The 19,502-nt window shown below is 46.2% G+C and overlaps 1 protein-coding gene across 1 annotated transcript in view; it reads right to left on the reverse strand.

Annotated features, from left to right (window-relative positions):
- Positions 1–19,502, reverse strand: part of LOC126545889 (protein Skeletor, isoforms B/C-like) — a 341,332-nt gene that overhangs the window by 27,144 nt on the left and 294,686 nt on the right. The window contains exon 17 of the mRNA XM_050193912.3: positions 5,816–5,935. Within this exon, the coding sequence (XP_050049869.2) occupies positions 5,816–5,935 (120 nt within the window). The remainder of the gene's footprint in view (positions 1–5,815; positions 5,936–19,502) is intronic.

Raw genomic sequence — 19,502 nt, forward strand, 5'->3', positions numbered from 1 at the left:
AGATTGACGGTACTCTCATCTTCTCAGAACATAAATCACGGTATTCTTCAGGGCTTGATCCTTAGCCCGCTGCTCTTTGTGCTATTTATTAACAACCTTTCTCGTGTTTCGACTAACTGGATCTTATGTCCTGATGCCACGACTGCTTTACTTGCGCTAATAATGTCGACAAGCTGCAGCGAAACGTTAGCGCTGAGCTACAGAAATCCACTAAAAACACTTTATGATTTTTCATTCTGCCATCGACACTAATTTTCAAATATGTATCTGTGTAAATTGAAAACAACTTAATACGAATTTCCGACAACAGAGAATTTCTCGGCTTAGTTTTAGACAGGCACCTGATTCTACCTTCATGCGCAATCAACTGTGCTAAAGACTTTTTTAATACGTGCCACCATCAAACCTCGCTCATATTTTCAGCCGCACATGATTCGTTCGTTTTATCGCGCAAATATTCACAGTCATTTACCTTATTGCGTATTAGCTTGGGGCAAATTCATACTCGACACACCTCATCCAACTTCAAAGCCTACAAAATCAGGTGCTTCTTGTCATGACTTTCAGTCATTATTATCCAATACAATGCCACTACGCCAATACAATGCAGCGGTGGCGTAGAGGTAGAACACCCGCCTCGCGTGCAAGAGGTCCGTGGTTCGAATCCCGGTGCCGCGCAATTTTCCACCGGATTAAAAAAAAAAAAAATCCGAGTGTTGATAAAATTGCATAAACAGGCCTGGAGTGTGGCCTGATGCCGGTGACCAGAACCGGTAACACACTCCCTCACCAGAGCAGGATTGGCCACCCTGGTGCAGTACTTGGCCACAACCTCTTATATGAACACAACAATCAAACCCCGGCCCTCAGTCCCCAGCAGCTGCGAAGCAACTGACCACGGCGGCGGTCAGACCTGCGACGCTGCAGAGGGTGCTAAGAATCCCTGGCTCCGGACAGGCCGCCATTGGAATATGAACCTGGCAACGTTTAACGCAAGAACATTATCTAGTGAGGCGAGTCTAGCAGTGCTATTGGAAGAATTAGAGGGCAGTAAATGGGATATAATAGGGCTCAGTGAAGTTAGGAGGCCAAAAGAAGCATATACAGTGTTAAGGAGCGGGCACGTCCTGTGCTACCGGGGCTTAGCGGAGAGACGAGAACTAGGAGTCGGATTCCTGATTAATAAGAATATAGCTGGTAACATACAGGAATTCTATAGCATTAACGAGAGGGTGGCATGTCTTGTTGTGAAGCTTAATAAGAGGTACAAAATGAAGGTTGTACAGGTCTACGCCCCTACATCCAGTCATGATGACCAGGAAGTCGAAAGCTTCTACGAAGACGTGGAATCGGCGATGGGTAGAGTGAAAACAAAATACACCATACTGATGGGCGATTTCAATGCCAAGGTAGGCAAGAAGCATGCTGGAGACAAGGCAGTGGGGGAATATGGCATAGGCACTAGGAATAGCAGGGGGGAGGTATTAGTAGAGTTTGCAGAACAGAATAATATGAGGATAATGAATACCTTCTTCCGCAAGCGGAATAACCGAAAGTGGACATGGAGGAGCCCGAACGGCGAGACTAGAAATGAAATAGATTTCATACTCTGCGCTAACCCTGGCATCATACAAGATGTGGACGTGCTCGGTAAGGTGCGCTGCAGTGACCACAGGATGGTAAGAACTCGAATTAGCCTAGACCTGAGGAGGGAACGGAGGAAACTGGTACATAAGAAGCCGATCAATGAGTTAGCGCTAAGAGGGAAAATAGAGGAATTCCAGATCAAGCTACAGAACAGGTATTCGGCTTTAAGCCACGAAGAGGATCTTAGTGTTGAAGCAATGAACGACAATCTTGTGGGCATCATTAAGGAGTGTGCAATAGAAGTCGGTGGTAACTCCGTTAGACAGGATACCAGTAAGCTATCGCAGGAGACGAAAGATCTGATCAAGAAACGCCAATGTATGAAAGCCTCTAACCCTACAGCTAGAATAGAACTGGCAGAACTTTCGAAGTTAATCAACAAGCGTAAGACAGCTGACATAAGGAAGTATAACATGGATAGAATTGAACAAGCTCTCAGGAACGGAGGAAGCCTCAAAGCAGTGAAGAAGAAACTAGGAATTGGCAAGAATCAGATGTATGCGCTAAGAGACAAAGCCGGCAATATCATTACTAATATGGATGAGATAGTTCAAGTGGCTGAGGAGTTCTATAGAGATTTATACAGTACGAGTGGCACCCACGATGATAATGGAAGACAGAATAATCTAGAGGAATTCGATATCCCAGAAGTAACGCCGGAAGAAGTAAAGAAAGCCTTGGGAGCTATGCAAAGGGGGAAGGCAGCTGGGGAGGATCAGGTAACAGCAGATTTGCTGAAGGATGGTGGGCAGATTGTTCTAGAAAAACTGGCCAGCCTCTATACGCAATGCCTCAAGACCTCGAGCGTACCGGAATCTTGGAAGAACGCTAACATAATCCTAATCCATAAGAAAGGCGACGCCAAAGACTTGAAAAATTATAGACCGATCAGCTTACTGTCTGTTGCCTACAAAGTATTTACTAAGGTAATTGCAAATAGAATCCGGAACACCTTAGACTTCCGTCAACCAAAGGACCAGGCAGGATTCCGTAAAGGCTACTCAACAATAGATCATATTCACACTATCAATCAGGTAATAGAGAAATGTGCGGAATATAACCAACCATTATATATAGCTTTCATTGATTACGAGAAAGCGTTTGATTCAGTCGAAACCTCAGCAGTCATGGAGGCATTGCGAAATCAGGGTGTAGACGAGCCGTATGTAAAAATACTGAAAGATATCTACAGCGGCTCCACAGCCACTGTACTCCTCCATAAAGAAAGCAACAAAATCCCAATAAAGAAAGGCGTCAGGCAGGGAGATACGATCTCTCCAATGCTATTCACAGCGTGTTTACAGGAGGTATTCAGAGACCTGGATTGGGAAGAATTGGGGATAAGAGTAAATGGAGAATACCTTAGTAACTTGCGCTTCGCTGATGATATTGCCTTGCTTAGTAACTCAGGGGACCAACTGCAATGCATGCTCACTGATCTGGAGAGGCAGAGCAGAAGGGTGGGACTAAAAATGAATCTGCAGAAAACTAAAGTAATGTTTAACAGTCTCGGAAGGGAACAGCAGTTTACGATAGGTAGCGAAACACTGGAAGTGGTAAGGGAATACATCTACTTAGGACAGGTAGTGACTGCTGATCCAGATCATGAGAGTGAAATAATCAGAAGAATAAGAATGGGCTGGGGTGCGTTTGGCAGGCATTCGCAGATCATGAACAGCAGGTTGCCATTATCCCTCAAGAGAAAAGTGTATAACAGCTGTGTCTTACCAGTACTCACGTACGGGGCAGAAACCTGGAGGCTTACGAAAAGGGTTCTACTTAAATTGAGGACGACGCAACGAGCTATGGAAAGAAAAATGATAGGTGTAACGTTAAGGGATAAGAAAAGAGCAGATTGGGTGAGGGAACAAACGCGCGTTAATGACATCTTAGTTGAAATCAAGAAAAAGAAATGGGCATGGGCAGGACATGTAATGAGGAGGGAAGATAACCGATGGTCATTAAGGGTTACGGACTGGATTCCCAGGGAAGGGAAGCGTAGCAGGGGGCGACAGAAAGTTAGGTGGGCAGATGAGATTAGGAAGTTTGGAGGGTCAACATGGCCACAATTAGTACATGACCGGGGTAGTTGGAGAAGTATGGGAGAGGCCTTTGCCCTGCAGTGGGCGTCATCAGGCTGATGATGATGATGATGATGACAATGCTACTTTATTGCAGCATGAACATTCATCCTTTTCACCGGCTCTTTCAGTTTAAGTTATGAATTGTGGTACGTAAATTATTTCCTAACATTGTACATATAGATGATTTTGCCATTGAAACTTTTGTAAATACTAATATTACGAGGTCCTCTGAGCCTGATAACCATCTTTTGCCTAAAGTGCACACAAGCTAGGGAACCTCCCCACTAGCGGGAAGCAAACAGCACAATTCTGTTCCACATTTCATTAAAACCATCGCTCACAGAGCATGTATTGAAGAACCATAGTAAGAATAATTTTATCGGCCGCCGCAGTTAGATGGTAGCGAAGTGAAACAACGTCAGTGTGCTCTGCACTGGGTGCAGGAACCCCACGTGGTCTCCCACCACGGCGTGCCTCCCAATGAGATGGTGGTTTGGGTACGTGAAACCCCGGAATGTAATCAATCATTTTATCTCTTAATCCTAGCAATTGGCTGATTGTAATAATGATGCTCGTTATATTCCTTCCATTACTGTTGTATTGGTAACTGGCACTGATTAATGTTCTAATGAGGCTTCCCGTAAAATTTCAATTGATCCCACCCCACGCAGGAATTGAAGGAAACGGAAAAGTGGACGCTCTTGCACGCCTAGCGCGCGTCCCAAAGCTGAGAGCGGCAAACATTTTTCAGAACTGTAAGGATGCAATACGCAATCACTTTAGGGCGATCCACAAGGCTCCACAGCAAGCCTGTGTGATCCATGAATTTACTCGCGAGGAAGCGACGTTGGTGTGCCGGAGTGCGCGAGCCCCCCGGCTTGGTTATTCAAGAGTGGAGGTTCCGCTCTGTGCTTTCTGGCGTGGCGGCACTGATCACTTCATTTGGGGATGCCCACAGTTCGACGCAGAATGGTGGACAGGCTGCAAAAGAGTGGCCTTATGCACAGGACCATTGAAGACGTCGTTTTCCTCGGGGGGCAATTAGGAAGAGAGCGCGACTACTGCGAATTGCCTTCCGGCGAGACACAGGACTCATCGACAGCTGGTGACACACCCCTGATCTCAGCTCATAGGAGGCTCAGGTGGAAGAATTGCCGGCTATGTATGCCAGGCTAACCCCGCCTGCTGCAACACCACCACCACCAAAAAGTTTTCTTCGCAATTTTTTTTTACTGAGCAGCTTTATATTTTCTTTTTTGCACTGTTTGCTTTTCTTCAATTTTACCGCAACCATTGCTTGATGAATTTCTTTTTTCCACTTTGGTCATGTGTGGCAGTCCCTAACTTTAGGGCTCCCTTTGTATTGAAAATATTGTATGGACTTTTATGTACAACTGACGATGTTGATGAATAAACCGGACACTTGAAGAAAGAAAAGCCTGAACCTGAACCGAACCTAAAAAAATTTTGGTTCGACACCCTGATACTTACTATATATTTTTTATTTAATCTTGCTATACCAACACAAAATGTTCCAAATTCGTATCGCTAACTGAAATCTAAATAGCGCAAAGTTGTGTAAATTCTAATGGCCATTTGAGTTGTCAGCCTTGTTTGGTGAAGTCTGTAACGTGACAAGCATGTGTTTCTTGTGGGATCGTGGCTTTATTAATGCTACCACGTTTTGCTAGGCGGTGGCGCTAGTCAAACTGCGTTTGAAAGACAGCTTGTTTTCTGGCCTTCCACACCACAGCTGTATTCTTAACCGAACAATTCACATGTCTGTTGGCCTCCTTATATTCGGATACTTTATCTGCGGATCTGTGCTTGACTATCAGTGAGATCGCGTTGCCTGTCGTGCATTCATTCTTTTCGAATAAGGAATCGCTCCACTTCTCGCTTCTTCTCCGTTTGTTTCGCGTTGGACACAATGCGCCAGGCATTGTTTTAGTTGACACCAAATAGCCGAGCTCTCTTGCTTTCCGGCCAGTCATACACTTGGTGAAAAATAACCATAGGTAACAAAAAAAAGGGCGCAAAATGGAAGAGATGCCTTCGTTAACTCATCTAAACAAGGAACCAACCTCTCGTAACTACCATGGTGTGGTAGAGTACAGTGTCCGGCTGGTCCATGTTGGTGGGACCCTGAGCAGCAACCACCGCCACTCGGCCTGTGGTTGCGATGGTCTTGTCATTGCTGTCCGCTGCACAAAGAAATCAAACAGTACTTGAGGCGCGCACTACGAAGATAAGCAAATGGAAAAGTGCACTGATGCGCTTGTCGGCGATGCGATGTTTGAAGCCGCGAAGGTGGAGCTACGAAGGCGCCCGCTGAGTCAGGGTGGCTCTTATTCCTTTGCAACGGGGCTGCGCCAGCAAGCTCTTGCCATTATACTGCCTAATGTCCTACCTATGTTAAAAAAAAATAAAAGAAAAAAAAACGATGAATTCCCACAACCAGAGATTCTGAACCCCTATTGTGAACTCTCTTTTTGTACGCCTCCTTTGTTTGTCGTTACCTTCCAATCTCCTCTTCATAATCTCTATTGCGGACATGTTTACTTTGCCCCTGATCTCGCTAAACCGAAGGGTTTCAAGGAGACCAGTGGTGCCTAAATCGACCGCTGGGCAGATATCTTCACATTCTAATATAACATGCTCCATGGTGTCCTTAGCTTTACCGCAGCAAGCACATGCTTCTTACTTCTTATCTCTCGCTTTATAGGTGCGTGTTCTAAGGCAGCCTGAACACGTTTCTTAAGGTAACGAACTTCCCTCTGAGTTATCATAAATTATATCTTTCCTGATTTCGTTTTTTCCTCTTAAGCAGTTATTCATATTCCAGCAGAACTTTTTGTTGGGCTAGTTGTTGGTAAGCGTTCGTCCGTGTCTCTTCTTGTGTCGTATGTCTGGCACTTTAGTACATCAGTTACTCATGGCAGGTTTATTTTCCATTGCCGCCACCCATGAGATTATTTCAGCCTCTCTGATTTTCCGCTTGACGTTCCTTGTTGCTGTGTTGCTCACCCTACAGGCCGCACATCTTCTGGTAAGCTTCCTAGTTCTTTTCCTCCACTGTGAATCAATATTTTTCCGGTACAAATGCCTGAACACTATCCCAGCCCATTAACTTTCTTCCATATTCCTCAGCCGTTCTTCATAATTAATTTTACTGTGAGCTTACCTCACTTCAAAACTTGTCCAGCCCATATCAAATACGCTAACGAAACATTCTTATCAACCACATTACCATCTATGCTGATAACTAACGTGAAAAAATTTTGGCGCGTCATACATACACCTTCTTATGATTCTATCACTCTTAACAATTGCTCTGGTAACCTTGTTCCGAAAAACCTATGCGCAACTCTCCTGACTAATAACTTTGTTAAAAATTTCTCGTGCACAGCTGAAATTCAACTTCCAGTCTTGAATGACTATAGCTTCTTAACTATGCCTCCAGTGACTGTTGAAGTTCGCAGAGTTATTCGACTAACAGATTCATTGAAGATTCATTCGTCACCCGGCTTTGATAACATCAGTGCTAAATTTCTTAAAAACACCTGCTGTTAAAGTTGCATTATATTAAACAATATATTTCAACAATGACTCAACACATATACTGTTTCATCAGAATGGAAAATAGGAAAAATATTCCTTGGCATGAATCTGGCAGCAAAACATCGCCTACAAATTATCGCCCGATATCATTAACCAGTACCTGCTGCAAACTGCTAGAACATATTATTTTTACTAACCTTGCGGATTTCCTTGAGTCTGATTCATTTTTTTTCGCCATCACAACATGGTTTTGGAAAATCGTTCTCATTTGAATCACCATTATTAACATTTACTCAGAAACTACATCAAATACTTGACCGTTCTTCTCTTCCCGATCGCATTTTCTTAGATTTTTCCAAAGCCCTTGACAAAGTGTGTAATAAACTATTACTTTATCAGCTAAGCAAATTAAACTTCCATCACAACGTTCTAAAATGGACTGAGTCATTTCTCGTTAACCGTTCTCAGTTCGTAACAGCTAATGGTCATGACTCACCTCATAGCGACGTTCAGTCCGGTGTGCCACAAGGCTCCGTCCTGGGACCTCTATTATTCCTTATCTATAATTATGACTTACCTTCAGCAATAACTTCTGACGTACATTTATTTGCAGACGACTGTGTAATCCTCGGAAAAATAACTAACGAACACGACATCACCATGCTTCAGGCCGATCTTAATAACGTCAGCAGTTGGTGCCGATTATGGCGAATGGAACTCAACATTAACAAGTGCAAATTTCTGAGAGTATCCCGATCTAACGATAACCTGCCTGTGTACTAATTGAATAATGTTGCTTTAGAATCGACAAGTTCATATATGTACTTAGGCCTGCATATAACATCTAAATTAACGTGAAATCATCACGTCGGATATATAATTAACCAAGCCAACCGCGTGCTGGGATACCCACGCCGTAACTTTTCTCGTGCTCCCTCTCCTTTAAAATTACTACTTCGTAAAAACTTCTTGCGGCCAAATTAGAATACGCTGCAGCTATATGGGACCCCTTTCACGAAAACGTAATGCACTACCTTGAACTAATAAAAAAAATGCCACTCGTTCTATTCTTTGGAACTACAACCGTGGTGCGAGCATATCTTCAATGAAATGGAATCTGGGTCTTCAACCGCTAGCAACACGTCAAAGAATTTGCCGCCTTTTATTTTTTTATAAGCTGCATCACCACCCTACTATTCATCCAGAATTCATGTCGCGACCATAATACTTATCTCACCGTACTGATCATCAGCATAAAGTTAGAATTGGTGCATGTAACACGACATATTTCTCATACTCATTCTTGCCCCGCACGTCAAAAGATTGGAATGAACTCCCTTCTGCCACTGTTTCCATTAATAACAATAATAATTTTTGAAAAGCACTAGCTAAGACTGTATAATAGCAAAAATGTGTACGAACTACTGTTGGTGTTTCCCTTTTCACGTTACTTCTAGATGTCATGTTCTATTACTCTATTTATCATTACCTTCAGCTAACATTGTATAAATAGCAAATATTGTGTATAAGTCGTAATTTATTTCCCTCTCATTTGTTGTATAACCCACTCCCCTCTCTAATGCCCAAAGGCCCTGAGGGTGAATAAATAAATAAATAAATAAATAAATAAATAAATAAATAAATAGCACCCTGCACAGCTTCATTTGTAGTCTTCCCGTGAGCGCCCAATGCGAGGCGTCCCACTGACCTTTCGTTGCCATCGAGTCCTGATTGTACCCATGATTTCAAGCAAACAACCGCACTTCCAAATGTAAGACGGCAAAGGATGGATGGATGGATGGATGGATGGATGGATGGATGGATGGATGGATGGATGGATGGATGGATGGATGGATGGATGGATGGATGGATGGAAGGAAGGATGGAAGGAAGGATGGATGGATGGTAGGATGGATAGATGGATGGATGAGTGGATGCTATCAGCGTCCCATTTGGAATGGGGCGGTCGCTTGCGCCACCAAGCTCTTGCTATTATACTGCATAATGCCCTGCCTAGGTTAAAAACGAAAAAAGTTAAAAAACACTATGAACTCCCACAAACAAATTTTCTGGCCCCCTATTGAGAACTTTGTTTTTGTACGTCTCCGTATTTTGTTGTTTCCTTACTTCTACCAATCTTCCAGTCGCCTCTCACTAATCTCCCCCTACTGCGGACATGTTTACTTTCCCCCTGCTCTCGCTGAACCCAAGGGCTTCAAGAAGGCCAGTGGTGCCTAAATCGACCGCTGCGCAGATATCTTCACATTCTAGTAAAACATGCTTAATCGTTTCTCTAGCTTTACCGCACCAAGCACAAGGTTCTTCATCCTTTTTATATATCGCTTTATAGGTGCGTGTTCTAAGACATACCGATATCGCTTCGAAAAGTAATGAGCTTCCCTTTGGTTTTTCAAATTTCGTTTTTTCCTCTTAAGTAGTTATTCATGGCAGGTTTCTTTTCCCTTGCCGCCACCCATGAGATTATTTCAGCCTCTCTGACTTTCCGCTTGACGTTCTTTGTTGCAGTATTGCTCACTTGACAGGCCGCACATTTGCTGGTAAGCTACCTAGTTCTTTTGCTCCACTGTGAATCAATGTTTTTCCTGCACAAATACTTCAACACCCTTCCAGACCATTTACTTCCATATTCCTCAGTCGTTCTTAATAATCAATTTTACTGTGAGCTTCCCTCACTTCAGAACTGGTCCAGCCCGTATCACCCTGCACAGCTTCATCTGTAGTCTTCCCGCGAGCGCCCAATGCGAGGTGTCCCGCTGAACTTTGGTTCCCATCGAGTCCTGATTGTGCCCCTGATTTAAAACAAACTGCATTTCCAAACGTAAGTTCTGGAACCATTACACCTTTCCACATACCCCGGAGCACCTCGTACCTATTGTACCGCCATAGCGCTCTGTGCTTCATTAAGGCTGCCATTTCTCTTCCCCTTCACTGATATTGTTTTTTCCTTTGTTTCCATATATCTATTGCCTTCGTTTATTCATATAGCAAAATATTTATATTCTTCCACCCCAGGTATTTCCTGGCCCTGTATTGCCACTGCCGGTTCACTGTTTTCATTGAATACCATAATACCTGATTTTCTAACACCTAATTTCCAACCTAAATTCTCGCCTTCCTGTGCACAGATATTAGCCAGACGTTGCAAATCACTTTGCTTGTTAGCTAGCGACACAATGCCGTCCGCGTAAAATAAACCTGAAAGCTGCTGCTCTACTACTGTACCCTCCTGTTTGTATAAGAGATTAAACCTGGTATTACTTCCTTCTAGCGCCGTCTCCATCCTTACCCTGTACATCATAACCAGCAGTGGGGATAAAGGGCACCCCTGGCTCAGTTCGTTGTTGATATCAACCTTCTCCTTGCTCCTCATCCCTTCCCATCCAACGCAAATGGTATTTTCTAGGTGAATCTCTCCCAAAAGCTGTAGACAATCGTCGCTTAAGCTTTGCCCTTTTCATTTTTTACAAATACCTACAGTGCTCGAGTTGGGCGTTGTCGTAGGGGGGTTAATTACAGACATAAAGGTCAAAGATTGAACTTCGAGAAAAACAGCATCATATCAGCTATGGTATTGAAAATACCATCATCGTAATTAGCAGAGAAAGGCAACACATCCAATACTAACAACATCCGATTATAAAATTTGTTACACAATGCATAAAACGGCACACTGGAAATATTGTCTAAAACAGATTCATGTAAAGTTCTCTATGGCAAATGAAAAATTGGGTCCAGACACTACCTCATCCAGGAGCAAATTCCATTCTGTAATTGTTCGCGGAAAGAATGAAAACTGAAATACATTAATGCGACTTTGGTAGGCCCTTATTTTCTGGGAACTGTCGCGTCTCTTAGACTGATAATGTGGTGGTTTTCAATATATGTTCTTATTGATTCCTGTGTTAGCGCTGTTAATGTTGTCTAAAAGCTTTAATCTGATTATTTTTCTGCGTCTGGACAGCAACTTCCACCCTAGATTTTCCCTGATTTGCGAACCTCTAGTTCTGTAGTCGTAGATGCCCGTGACGAATCTTGCAGCTCTTTTCTGAACACGCTCTAACTTATCTTCAAGAACTTTTGTGAAGGGGTCCCATGGCCCTTCCAGAATATCCGACAAAAATGCTGCGATATAAGTTGTCATACGCTCCTGTAATGTCTAAAAAGGCCACACATAACGGTCTGTTTTCCAATCTTGATATTTCAGCACACTGAGTAAGAACAAATAAATTATCATCCAAACGCCTACCTCTTCTGAAGCCAGTCGAAGTTCTCCCAAAATGCCATTATTGTCTGCCCATGCTTGCAGCTTTAATTTGATTGCGTGCATTGATAACTTGTATATTACCGATGTAATGGTCTACGGTCTATACGAGTCAATTCTATCTTTCTCCCCCTTGCCTTTATAAATTAAGTTCATCCTACTTTGTCGACAACTGCCAGGTATTCTTCTAGATTTAAAGTATTTTCCATTGCCTTCACCAGAACTTCGTTACTTTTTGGTCCTAGTTCATTAATCAGCCTCACCGGAACCTCGTCTAGCCCTGTGGCTTTGCGCTTAGGAATTTTTCTTCAGCTTTCCTCCAGTTGAAATTTGTCAGTACCAGCTCCTTTTCCATCTGGTTCTCTTTGACGCTTTTTTCTTCTTCATATACAACCTCGTCAGTGCGTTAGAATGATTCGGCTATTATTTTTCGGATGTAATTTAATGCCGCTTCCCCTTCCAGTTTGTTTCCATCTTCGTCTAGGATATGTTGTTATATTGTTGTTGAATTTCTGCGTAATAATTTTATTTCGTTCCAAAATATTATAGGTGCGGCGTCCTTTTTATCACGTATTTCTGACCACCAGCGTTTCGGTTTCTTTGTTTCCTTTCCTACCAACATGTTGTTTCACTTTCCGCATTTCTGTCGTTATTACACTTAGAAGCTCACTACATTCCCGCTTTTCACTTGCCCATTTGCCAAGTTCTTCCTCGACTCTTGTGACTATATTTGCTATTTTTTCAGCGTTCAAATTTGGACTGGCCATTTTGCACTCTTTGCTCTATTTCCCAACTACATGTCCCATTATCAAACTGATGCGTTTATGGTCACTCCCTGCACTGCTTTACCCTTCCTCGTCAATGACCATTTCTATCAAGTTATCATGAACTCTTTCATCAGACAGTAATCAATGGTCGATTGCCAGTTTTCCACGTCCCACGTGATCTGCCCTTCACACTTAGGCCCTGTGTTCACGATTACGAGGCTATGTTGCTCAGAGAGATCTAGCACTGACTTCCCATTGTTGTCGGTATAGCCATCGAGATCCTGTACATGGGCATTCATGTCACGTAATAGGATAATTTCGGCATCATTCCCGAAACCCTTCATATCAGCCCTTCGGCATTCTACTAACACTTGATTCTTCGCTGTGCAATTATTTCCGGTCGAAAAATACCTTACGCCCAGCCAAGTTTTTTCCCACTCATTGTACCTGATAACCAAAGATGCCCTTTAAATTTTAAATTTACTTTTTCCATTTGGATCCCTCATGGATGAACATTCCGACTCCACCGCCCTTTCTTCCCGACTTAGTTCTGTTGCACCCTTACTAAACATAATTCTCAATCACTGGCGGCTCTTCCGAGTCCCTAAGGTGCGTTTCTGTAACCACATACACCCCTATTTGTTCTCTATTTAATTGCTCCTCATTCTCTGCCCACTTTTCCTTTCTTCCGCCGCCCTGCATGTTGATGTAGCCTATTGCATGACGTGCTCTCTTTCTTGTTTTGCTCCTTTTCCTGTCATTGACGGCGATGCTATTCTTAGGTTCCCCTAGAGGACGTTCTTCATTACTACCTATTCTGGCCTCCTGAGCGCCCATGGGCCCCCTAAAAAAGCGACAACGCAACCAGCAAGTCGCCAGCCCACTGCTCGTCCAAGCTTTTAATTAAAGTGGGTGCCGTCTCGTTCAAGACCACCCCACCTTCTCACTTCCCTGTTTACTTCGACAACCTCGAAACCTTTCTCGAGGCTCATTTTCCATATCGCCTCATTAGCAGCCACTAAGCTCGTTGTACGTGGCTGTCACGTACAGGCACCTCCGGCACCGCGCACAACACGAGCTGCCCCTGAGGGGACAGCTCGCGCAACTCATCAACCCCCTTTTCCAAGCACTGGGCTAGTCCTGTCCCTTTCCTGTTTAGGACGTCATTTAGCCCACCTGATACTATGATAAGGCTGCGCACGTGTCCATTTCCCGTGACCTTTGTTTTGCTCGCTCCATGACAGAAGCTAGTGTCCGCCCTGGGAATGTCCCTACAGCCTATCTTTTATCGCCTTTCACCCTCTCCACAATCACTTCTGAGCACCTACCCAGGTTTCAGTTGCCAGCGATAATCACCATTTCACTCTCTCCTACTTCTCCCTGCTTCCCTTTGACCTTCTGCGCTTGACTCGGACTTGACAAGGGGCATTGACCCCTGCGCTCTTGCTTTTTTTTTTGTGTGGGGCCCTCAAGGTAGGCGCCGCTCGTTCCAGCTGCTTCCTCCCCACGTTTCACGTATTCCACGTGTTTTGCTGACACTCCCTCTCCTGTCACGTTGGGAGATTGCGTTTTATTGTCACGACCATTCTCGTTTAGAATGGCGGCCCTGTTCAGCTTTTGCTCGGCTGCTTGAAGTCTTTTTTCCACTACCTTCGGCAAGTGTTTACAAGAGGTATTCAGAGACCTGGATTGGGAAGAATTGGGGATAAGAGTTAATGGGGAATACCTTAGTATTTTGCGATTCGCTGATGATATTGGCTTGCCTAGTAACTCAGGAGACAAATTGCAATGCATGCTCACTGACCTGGAGAGGCAAAGCAGAAAGGTGGGTCTAAAAATTAATCTGCAGAAAACTTAAGTAATGCTTAACAGTCTCGGCAGAGAACAGCAGTTTACGATAGGTAGCGAGGCAGTGCAAGTCGTAAGGGAATACATCTACTTTGGGCAGGTAGTGACCGCGGGTCCGGATCATGAGACTGAAATCATCAGAAGAATGAGAATGGGCTGGGGTGCGTTTGGCAACATTCTCAGATCATGAACAGCAGGTTGCCACTATCCCTCAAGGGAAAAGTGTATAACAGCTGTGGCTTACCAGTACTCACGTACGGGGCAGCAACCTGGAGGCTTGCGAAAAGGGTTCTATTAAATTGAAAGCGACGCATCGAGCTATGGAAAGACGAATGATGGGTGTAATGTTAAGGGACAAGAAAATAGCAGATTGGGTGAGGGAACAAACGCGAGTTAATGACATCTTAGTTGAAATCAAGAAAAAGAATTTGGGTATGGGCCGGACATGTAACGAGGAGGGAAGATAACCGATGCCCATTAAGGGTTACGGACTGGATTCCAATGGAAGGGAAGCGCAGCAGGGGGTGGCAGAAAGTTAGGTGGGCGGATGAGATTAAGAAGCTTGCAGGGACGACATGGCCACAATTAGTACATGACCGGTGTAGTTGGAGAAGTATGGGAAAGGCCTTTGCCCTGCAGTGGGCGTAGACAGGCTGGTGATGATGATGATGATGATGATGATGATGATGATGATGATGATGATGATGATGATGAGCTCTTCGACCCGTTTGACTAGGTCATCCTGAAAGTCTCCTTTTCTTCAGCCAAGCATCGACATCACAGTGTCTGACGATTGAGTCGATTCCGTCTCCATTCTCATCCATCCCCTCGTCTGCCTTGATGGACACCTCGTACACTGCATGCTTTCCCGGCTTGACATATACTGCACGGCTTTTCTAATGTAAACATCGAAGCTTTCAGAGCACGTGCTTTCTATGAAAAACAGATACGCACAGAATCTGAATCCTTTAAATGCGGCAAAGTAATTCTCACCAATCTTTTAAAAGCAAGCAATGCCGCACAGAATTAAGGTATGACACGTTTTCAGACGTGTTCAAACACGCGGCCACGCTCTCACTTTCCTACCAAAGCAATATTGCCGATACCAAAGGACACACAGTAAAACCACCTAATAGCTATTAGTCTTTCCACTTCCAAGCTACTATTTAAAGGCTATAAAAATATAAAGTCGCACAAGGTCGCACGTGCTAAAACACGTGGCGCGAAAGGACGCTCTGACTATCCTGCAAAACCAAATATACACGAAACACACCCGCGCACACTAAAAGACAAAAAAAAAAGAAGACTACACAATTATTATTTAAAGGCTAAAGAATCGGCAAGTCAAAAAAAGAAGCAAGCTCAAAGCACGCACACAAAACTGGAAAAACACGTCCATCCGCTGCAAAATCTCACGAATCTTCACTGATCAGTAAGGTGCAGCACTGATAAATCGCGCCTGTGCCGAGCGGTGCAACACTGGGAAGGTGGGAAGACCGCGAAACTTAAACTACGTGCTCATGTCGCCGAAAGCCGCACGTATATCCTTGTTTCGCCGTTTTTGTAGCGAAGCTGTTTGTGGCTAGGTTCTGGCTGATCGCGTCTTCGTATACATACACCAAGACTTTTTCATACGTGGGCTGACCCGCGTCGGAGATGACGCAGGCGTTAAACACTCACAATACGTGGGCCGATCTCGAAGACAGTGCAATAGCGGGCTGATCGGTGGCGGAAGTGCAGTTCGCCATTAAGAGGCCCACATTCACAGCTTCGCTGGTGATCATTCTTCACATAGTAGAAAAGACACTGAATTTTTTTTGAATATGAAAGTGCAAGCGTGGTCCTCGGTGATGTAGCAAATACTTTTATATTAAATGTATATTATATATAGAGATAATTTAATTGAAAGAAGGCAGAGAGGTCGGCCTGAGCTAAGGTGCTCTAGCCTGCTACTCTGCACAGGGGGAGGGGGAACAGGGACATAAAGGTATGATGAGGGATGATGATGACGACATAGCAAGAGGGATGCGCAAAGGTGAAAGCAAGTTCAACACTCTGATGATAAACATTCACAAATGTCATCCATGAAGCCACAATCAGGTTTCGCCTCAAGTCTGTAGTCACCAATTCGAGTGAAGTTAAAAATAGAGGCGTTACGACGAAGCTGGTGTGGGCCTCCCCTGCGTGAACAACACAAGCGCCAAACAAAATCTTTATAGCATATAAAGAGCTATATATTATATAGATGTATATTAAATGTATAGGAGAGTACATTCATGCTGCTGCGTTAAGCAGCGGAGAACAGCCGTACGCTACTTCACATTTTCTCTCCGCGAAGGAAGTGGACAGCCTGGACATTCACGCTAAGTGCCGTTCGTAGCAGGAAAAACAACTGTATGAAGAAATCCTGCACCTGAGTAAAGCCTACTGTGGCACTAACATTGAAGCCACTGGACTGGTCCCCTGAAAACATTTTGCTTCTAATAGGTTGACCGATTTTGAATTGACACCTCACTGTTTTCGGCGCAAACCTCATTTCGCTCCGGCCCGTTGTACGCCGCGGCCTATCATTTGATGCCCATGTCACATTCTTACCTTAGATCGCCATACAGGGCCGGTGTCGTGTACGCGTTCGAGAAGCCGACGTTCGGTTTCGCCACACGCGATGGTGATGCGCTGTGGATGCTCGCTGGCATGATGAGCGACATTTGAACCAGCTGCGGAAGACAGCCACGATGGCGCGAGCAGTGGCACGAGTGGCAGGGGCAGTATTGGAACGCTGGCGTTATGAGCAACATCGGAGCCAGCTCTGGAAGACGACGACAAACGCGCGACCAGTGGCACGAGTACGACAGTCAGTATGGGAACGATGGCATGAGGGGCGAAATCGGCGCCAGCTGTGGAAGAAGGTGACGACAAAATAACGAGCAGTGGCACGAGCGCGAAGGGGGGTATAGAAACGCTGGCATGATGAGCGACATCCGGGCCAGCTGTGGAAGAAGACGACGACGAACGCGCGAGCAGAGGTAGGAGCGCGAGGGGCAGTATGGGAATGCTGGCATGCTCAGCGGCTTCGGAGCCAGCTGTGAAAGAAGACTACGACGGACGCGCGAGCAGTGGTACCATCGCGAGGGGCGGTATGGAAACGCTGGCATGATGAGTGACGTCATAGCCAGCTGTCAAAGAAGGCGACGACGAACGCTCGAGCAGTGATAGGAACGCGAGGGGGGCATGGGAATGCTCGCATTATGAGCCGCATCGGAGCCAGCTGTCAAAGAAGGCGAAGACAAACGCGCGAGCAGTGGCACGAGCGCGAGGGGCAGTGTGGGAATGCAAGCATGATGAGCGGCATAGGAGACAGGTGTGGAAGAAGACGACGACGAACGCGCGAGCAGTGGTACGAGCATGGGGGGCAGTATGGGAACGTTGGCATGCTCAGCGGCATCGGAGCCAGCGGTGAAAGAAGGCAACAATAAACGCGCGAGCAGTGGTACCATCGCGAGGGGCTGTATGGGAATGCTGGCATGATGAGCGGCATCGGAGCCAGCTGTGAAAGAAGACAACGACGAACGCTCGAGCAGTGGTGCCAGAGCGAGGGGCGGTTTGGAAACGCTGGCATAATGAGTGGCATAATAGTCAGCAGTCAAAGAAGGCGACGACGAACGCGCGAGCAGTGGTACAAGCGCGAGGGGTCGTATGGGAATGCTGGCATGCTCAGCTGCTTCGGAGCCAGCTGTGAAAGAAGGTGACGACGAACACCCGAGCAGTGGTACCAGCGCGAGTGGCGGTAGGGAAACGCTGGCATGACGACTGGCATCATAGCCAGCAGTCAATGAAGGCGACGATAAGCGTGGGAGCAGTGGCACGAGCGCGAGGGGCAGTGTGGGAATGCTGGCATGCTCAGCGGCTACACAGCCAGCTTTAAAAGAAAGCGACGACGAAGGCGCGAGCAGTGGTACCAGCGCGAGGGGCGGAATGGAAACGCTGGCATGATGAGTGGCATCATAACTAGCAGTCAAAGAAGGCGACGACGAACGCGCGAGCAGTGGTACAAGCGCGAGGGGTCGTATGGGAATGCTGGCATGCTCAGCTGCTTCGGAGCCAGCTGTGAAAGAAGGTGACGACGAACACGCGAGCAGTGGTACCAGCGCGAGTGGCGGTAGGGAAACGCTGGCATGACGACTGGTATCATAGCCAGCAGTCAATGAAGGCGACGATAAGCGTGGGAGCAGTGGCACGAGCGCGAGGGGCAGTGTGGGAATGCTGGCATGCTCAGCGGCTACACAGCCAGCTTTAAAAGAAAGCGACGACGAAGGCGCGAGCAGTGGTACCAGCGCGAGGGGCGGAATGGAAACGCTGGCATGATGAGTGGCATCATAACTAGCAGTCAAAGAAGGCGACGACGAACGCGCGAGCAGTGGTACAAGCGCGAGGGGTCGTATGGGAATGCTGGCATGCTCAGCTGCTTCGGAGCCAGCTGTGAAAGAAGGTGACGACGAACACGCGAGCAGTGGTACCAGCGCGAGTGGCGGTAGGGAAACGCTGGCATGACGACTGGCATCATAGCCAGCAGTCAATGAAGGCGACGATAAGCGTGGGAGCAGTGGCACGAGCGCGAGGGGCAGTGTGGGAATGCTGGCATGCTCAGCGGCTACACAGCCAGCTTTAAAAGAAAGCGACGACGAAGGCGCGAGCAGTGGTACCAGCGCGAGGGGCGGAATGGAAACGCTGGCATGATGAGTGGCATCATAACTAGCAGTCAAAGAAGGCGACGACGAACGCGCGAGCAGTGGTACAAGCGCGAGGGGTCGTATGGGAATGCTGGCATGCTCAGCTGCTTCGGAGCCAGCTGTGAAAGAAGGTGACGACGAACACGCGAGCAGTGGTACCAGCGCGAGTGGCGGTAGGGAAACGCTGGCATGACGACTGGCATCATAGCCAGCAGTCAATGAAGGCGACGATAAGCGTGGGAGCAGTGGCACGAGCGCGAGGGGCAGTGTGGGAATGCTGGCATGCTCAGCGGCTACACAGCCAGCTTTAAAAGAAAGCGACGACGAAGGCGCGAGCAGTGGTACCAGCGCGAGGGGCGGAATGGAAACGCTGGCATGATGAGTGGCATCATAACTAGCAGTCAAAGAAGGCGACGACGAACGCGCGAGCAGTGGTACAAGCGCGAGGGGTCGTATGGGAATGCTGGCATGCTCAGCTGCTTCGGAGCCAGCTGTGAAAGAAGGTGACGACGAACACGCGAGCAGTGGTACCAGCGCGAGTGGCGGTAGGGAAACGCTGGCATGACGACTGGCATCATAGCCA

Source organism: Dermacentor andersoni, chromosome 1 (assembly GCF_023375885.2).
Source record: "Dermacentor andersoni chromosome 1, qqDerAnde1_hic_scaffold, whole genome shotgun sequence".
In the NCBI taxonomy this organism is placed as follows: Eukaryota; Metazoa; Arthropoda; class Arachnida; order Ixodida; family Ixodidae; genus Dermacentor; species Dermacentor andersoni.